This window comes from Solanum stenotomum, chromosome 1 (assembly GCF_019186545.1).
Source record: "Solanum stenotomum isolate F172 chromosome 1, ASM1918654v1, whole genome shotgun sequence".
Taxonomy (NCBI): domain Eukaryota; kingdom Viridiplantae; phylum Streptophyta; class Magnoliopsida; order Solanales; family Solanaceae; genus Solanum; species Solanum stenotomum.
The window spans coordinates 19119169-19125216 of NC_064282.1; the positions used below are offsets into that span (position 1 = coordinate 19119169).

General features: G+C 31.6%; 1 protein-coding gene across 1 annotated transcript; it reads left to right on the top strand.

The window, feature by feature from the left end:
- Positions 1 to 2380: 2380 nt before the first annotated feature.
- On the top strand, positions 2381 to 5889 carry LOC125867374 (probable serine/threonine-protein kinase PBL19). The gene is made up of 5 exons (XM_049547856.1): positions 2381 to 2654; positions 2764 to 3204; positions 4108 to 4368; positions 4850 to 4972; positions 5111 to 5889. The coding sequence occupies exons 2-5, from the start codon at positions 2845 to 2847 to the stop codon at positions 5657 to 5659; spliced, it is 1293 nt and encodes a 430-aa protein (XP_049403813.1). The 5' UTR covers positions 2381 to 2654; positions 2764 to 2844; the 3' UTR covers positions 5660 to 5889.
- Positions 5890 to 6048: the final 159 nt, after the last annotated feature.

Here is a 6048-nt window from a genome sequence, read left to right on the forward strand (position 1 = left end):
AAATAGGAAAAATATGAAAAAATATATATAAAATTATTGCCAAAAATTCGCAAATAAATATAGTAGCCTTAAATTCAACAATTTCAATAATTTTTTTTAATTTTTTTTCGATAAATCACGAAAATGAGTAATTGATTACTAAAAAATATGAAAAATATAGCCTAAAAATTCAGCATAAAGTCAATTTCATATTTTTTCATATTTTTTATTAATCAATTACTCATTTTCGTGATTTATCAAGAAAAATAAAATTGTTGAATTTAAGGTTACTATATTTATTTGCAATTTTTTGACGTTAATTTTTTATATATATTTTTTTCATATTTTCCCTATTTTTTATTAGTCAATTACTCATTTTCGGGATTTACCAAAAAAAATAAAAAATTTTAAAAAATTGTTGAAAACGGGTCGGGTAGTTTATTTAAAAGGGGGTATATCTAGACCTTTTCGATTAGTTTAGGGGTATATTTGACCCTTTGCCCTTTAATATAAATGTCACGTGGTAATGTAAAAATAACGTGGCAATTCCATTTGACATTTAACGCCCATAAGGGCATATCTAGACGAAAAGTTGGACGGCAAGGGCATGAGTGAACCAAACTTTAAACGGGGGGTATATCTAGACCTTTTTGAATAATTTAGGGGCATATTTGACCCTTTTTCCTTTTCTAAATTATATATATAAATGCTTTTAAGATAAAAAAAAATATACTTATTTTTAATTTTTACTTAAAAATATTTCTTATACCGAAAACACCCTTAGAGTCATAGAGAGTAATGTCACACCAAACTGTTAAATGCATGTCACATTCTTATCAGTTCATGTATTTTTCTTTGAACCGACCGAAAGATTTATTGTAATTATTTAATTAAAATGTGGATACCCTTGATAAATTCTTTGATTTTGATGTACCTTTTTATTTAAATTATTAAATTGTTACAATATTAAACTTTGGTAACGATTTAAAAATGTTTAATACTAATTCCAACATTCTTCCCATCGTGTAATCCAATTTTGTAGTTCACACATAAATTTTAATATATGAATGTACAAGTGAAAATATAAACTTATCGAGATTTGATAATATATAATTAAAAACAAAACAAAAAAACCTAGAATAGTTCAAAAGCTCTAAAATTAAGAAAGACAAGTATTTCATTATTATTTTTTTTGGATAATTTCTATTGTTATGATCTTTTATTTGATTTGCTAAATCAACAACAGATTATTTCACAGTAAGTTTAAAATATACTTTAAAAAATATGGTCCATTATCTAAATAATTATTTTATATATACATACACTCTTGAATGTAAGTTCACTTCCCCCAAAAACAACAAAAGGGCTTTTTATGTAATAGTTGATATTTATATTAGAATTTCAAGTAATATATTTTCATTAAAGTTATGTAGGATCTATTTAAAAAATGAAAATGCTCTCTAATATAATCTTTTTCTAATACAGTATTTAAATTCAAAGTTTCTTCTTATTAATGAATCAATTAATTCTATCTATTTCATTATAATTTTTTTTTTATGAGTAAAAAAATTCAAATTGACAATTACTCACGAACCACAACTAGAGAATAAAAGAAGAAAGATCCAAAACTTCAGACCCTCATATTTAACAAAAACTCCAAAAAGGTCGTAATCTTCAGCAGCAAAAGATTACATTGACCATATGTACTAGGTAATTGAAAATCGTTTAATAGCTAATTTAGAAATAAGTTATATAAATATTAAATTTTATATAAGTAATATAATACCTGATTATTTGTTAAGAGATAAATAATTCATACATCAAATTAATACTCACTCCGTTTAAAAAAGAATGACCTTATTTCCTTTTTAGTATGTTTAAAAAAGAACGACCTCTTCTTTTTTTTGTAACATTTTAATTTCAGTTTTTCATGTGACATGTTTAAAGCCACAAAATTAAAGGGCAATTTTGTACATTTGACATAACTTTAATTTAGAATCACAAGTTTTAAAAGTTTTCTTTATTTTCTTAAACTCCATGTCAAGTCAAACTAGATCATTTTTTATAAAACGGAAGGAGTATAATATTTAATTTATGACTTAAAAATTTACCTAATTAGTACTTTATAAAAATATTAATATCAACATAACTCTAATCAGCCGCAGCGGCATGTACCACTCTCGTGATGAAAAAGACAGAACTCTATATATAAATAGTCACATATAGTTGTCCAAACTGACAAAAGAAGACTTGTCAATTTCCCCCAACGCTCTCTTCTTAACTCTCTCTTGAAGAAGAGAGAGAGACAGGATAGGAAGCATCCAAATAATAAATAAATAAAATAGTGTCTTTGGTCCAAGAAATAATTTTTTTTCTTTTTTGAAACTGGTAAGGTTTTGGTCCAAGAAAGAATTGTTAACCAAATCCAAAGGGAGTTGAAGAAACCCCAAGATTTAGAATACTTTATTGACATTCAAGAAAATCAAAAGCCAGTTTGAACTTGTATAATTTACATGGAAAGCTCTTAATTTCTTCTCTTCTTCCACCAACTTGGAAAGCTCTTACTTTTTCTTCTTATAAGAAGAGTCTAAAGGGTTGAACAAAATCAGGACCCCATCTTCTCTTTTTTTTATTTGAATCATAAACCAACCAAGAAAACCCCATTTCCTATCTGGGTAATAATTTTTTCCTTGTTTTATATCAATATTTCATTTTGGGTACTTAGATTTTTGGTTAAAAATCTGTTCTTGATGTAGTTCTTGCTAATGTTGTGGTTTTCTGCAGGAGTTTAGTGGCTGTTCCTTGACTCTGGGAGTTAAAAATTGAATCTTGGAAATTCTGTCAAAATTTGTGAAGAGGGGGGAAATGAAGTGTTTTTTTTACTTCAAGGATAGGCACAGAAATAGGGAAAGAAAATCAGCACCAGTGGTACTTCAAGATCAGAGTAAATCAGATATTTCAGGTGGTGGTGCAGAAAGGGTAACTAAGTCTTCATGTTCAACTTCTTCTGCACGTAGCTTCTCTGATGTGTATGAAGGGAAAGGTCAGAATTTGAGGGTATTCACATTCTCTGAGCTTAAACAAGCAACTAATAATTTTAATAGGTTACTTAAGATTGGTGAAGGAGGTTTTGGATGTGTATACAAAGGTAACATTAAGCCTGCTGATGGAAAAGGTGAATCAACTATTGTTGCCATTAAAAAACTCAATAGAGATGGTTATCAGGTAAGCTTTTTTTTTTTTTTTTTTTTTTGGGAGTATGGTCCATTATGTGTAAGTGATCTTGGAATTTGTGTTTAGTTTGACTGGTAACCGAAATGTGAATGCACACATATGTGTTTTAGTGATTTGAGTGTGGCCTTATTTGTTAAATTGTTGTTATCTGTGGAACTGTTTATAGCAGCTTTGTCTGGTAATGGAGCATTAATAATATCATCATTCATTGTTGTTTTTTCTGTTTTTTGTTGCTATGTTAGTGAAGGAGTATGATACTTACATGATACTTACATTACAACAATTTGGCTTCTTTCTTTGGGGGTAGGTGATGTTTAATCTTTCATCTTTAGTAAAAAGATCAAAGTATTGATGCCCTTGAAATTCACTTGTGTCTACATCCTCGTAGGATTATTCAGGAGAATGTACGCGATATATGTATATATCTTGCTTGTGGAAGAGAGGAATATAGCCAACTTTGTTCCATTTACATTTCTGTTTGCTCCTTGCACTTTGCTATAAATACTATTGCCAACTCACTTTTTGCTATCTTAGGTTCAGGTTGATCATTTAATTGCTGCCCGAATGTGGATCATTTCTATATGGCTAGCAGCTTTGTAGAAACTTGATTTGATTGTATGAGAAGCTCCCCTTTCAAGTTAAAATTTGTTAAACAGAGAATAAATGTCCGTAAAGTTTAATGAGCAAATATTGGCAATTTTTGTACTTTCTTTCCATTGGTTGGAAGTGCTGGTTTTCACCATTACTTGGCTGCAAGTTATGGTTGATGTGTCTTGCTTCTCTAGATTTTGCGAACTTAAATCTGTGGTCTTTTGTTTTGGAAGCTAAATAAACTTAAGTTGTTTATCTAATTGTAAACTGTAGTATTGTGTTGATCCTCTAATTGTTATGTAGGGTCATAAACAATGGGTAGCAGAAGTGCAATTTCTGGGAGTGGTAGATCACCCAAATCTCGTCAAGCTAATTGGATATTGTGCCGTTGATGGGGAAAGAGGTATTCAGAGGCTACTTGTGTATGAATTCATGTCAAATAGAAGTCTAGAAGATCATCTTTTCAGTACAGCCTTTCCAGTTCTTTCTTGGCAAAGAAGACTGCAAATGGCGCTTGGAGCAGCTCAGGGACTGGCTTATTTGCATGAAGAATTGGAAGTTCAGGTATTTTATCTGAATATTTTCTGATGTATTTGTCCAAATTTTTCATTAATATAATTACAAGTGTATGAACTCTTAGTTGGATTTGTTCAATGTATAACCCAAGTGTGGAGTATCGCTTAATGCTGAAGGTATATGATCATTGATATAGCTTCACCTTTGTGGCCTAAAAAATGTTTAAGCAGAGTTTTTCTATATGCTTTCATTTATTTTCCTGATTTTTTTCGCAGTTACAAGGATTTTGACAGTGGAGTGTCTCTGTTTCAACTTTAAATTCTATCTATAAATTATAGCAATGTCTTTATTCAAGACCATTTCAAATTAAAACGTCATCTGCATTGGCATCTGTACTGTATATTTGTTCTTTTGACCTTTTGTCAAACATGCAGAAAACTTGTATATACTGATTCACCACTGAAGTGGTACACTACTGCTTTTCTTAATGTACTAAACATTAATGTTCTTTCTTCTGTCAACTGTACAGGTGATATATCGTGATTTCAAGTCATCAAATGTGCTATTGGATGATGACTTCAAGCCAAAGCTTTCAGACTTTGGGCTTGCCAGAGAGGGTCCAACTGGCATGCACACACACGTTTCCACAGCGGTATGTTACGTTGATCCTTGCTCAAATACATGTTTTACAGTACTGAGAAAATAAAACACAAGTTTTTTTAGAACTTTTTGGTTAAAGATGAAGCATCTCTATGGTAAATGACCATAAATGACATGCTTTTGTGACCAGGTTGTGGGGACATGGGGGTATGCAGCACCTGATTACATAGAAACAGGACATCTCACAGCTAAGAGTGATGTGTGGAGTTTTGGTGTTGTATTATATGAGATCCTAACCGGTCGACGGTCCCTAGAAAGGAACAGACCAAAATCAGAACATAAACTTCTGGATTGGATTAAACGTTACCCTGCTGACGGCAGGAAATTTGGTATGCTCATAGATCCAAGGCTGGAAAATCAGTATTCCATCAGTGCAGCTCGAAAGATGGCAAAGTTAGCTGACACCTGTTTGTTAAAATCTGCAAAAGATCGACCCAAGATGAGTCAGGTTGTAGAAACTCTGAAGCAGATCATTCAGATTTCCGGTGAAAATAGCTCCTCCACAGACACAAGTTTCCAGAGTGTCGACGATGATCCTGTTGTAGAGGAAAAGCCAAAGCAGACAGGAGACACAGAATCAGCGAAAAGACGAATGGCTCACTTGGCTAAACTTAGTGAACATGTTGGTGGAATAAGCAGAAGAAGATTCCTGTTCATGCAGAAGGGTAAAACTACATAAAATAAGTTATTTTTTCCTCCATATCAGATATCAATATGTTGAAAATTCTAGTTTTACTGAATGTGAGTGAAATATATAGTAAGTACTAATTAACTTAGCGTGTAAATGAGGTATTGCCATTTCGACTCATTAGTGGCTATAACTAGAGGCAACAATCTGTAGCATTGAGTTGTTCTATGCCTTGGGTGATAGAAATGAGAATTCATGAGGCGTAGTCATTATTGTGGTGGTTATACTATGCTCAAATTTTCATGAACATATTCTTATTTTTTTCACTAACCCCCCCTCCCCCAACTACCCCGCTAGACAGAAAAGGAAGAGGGAGGGGAGGGAAAAAAAGGAAAGAGAACTTGAGTCAACGTCAACAAAGATTATACTACTCTATTTAT

Coding starts and splice junctions, on each gene's coding strand:
- LOC125867374 (XM_049547856.1), top strand. CDS start 2,845: ATGAAGTGTTTTTTTTACTTCAAGGATAGGCACAGAAATAGGGAAAGA. Junction 4,369..4,849: donor ATGAAGAATTGGAAGTTCAG/GTATTTTATCTG, acceptor TCAACTGTACAG/GTGATATATCGTGATTTCAA. Junction 4,973..5,110: donor ACACACACGTTTCCACAGCG/GTATGTTACGTT, acceptor TTTTGTGACCAG/GTTGTGGGGACATGGGGGTA.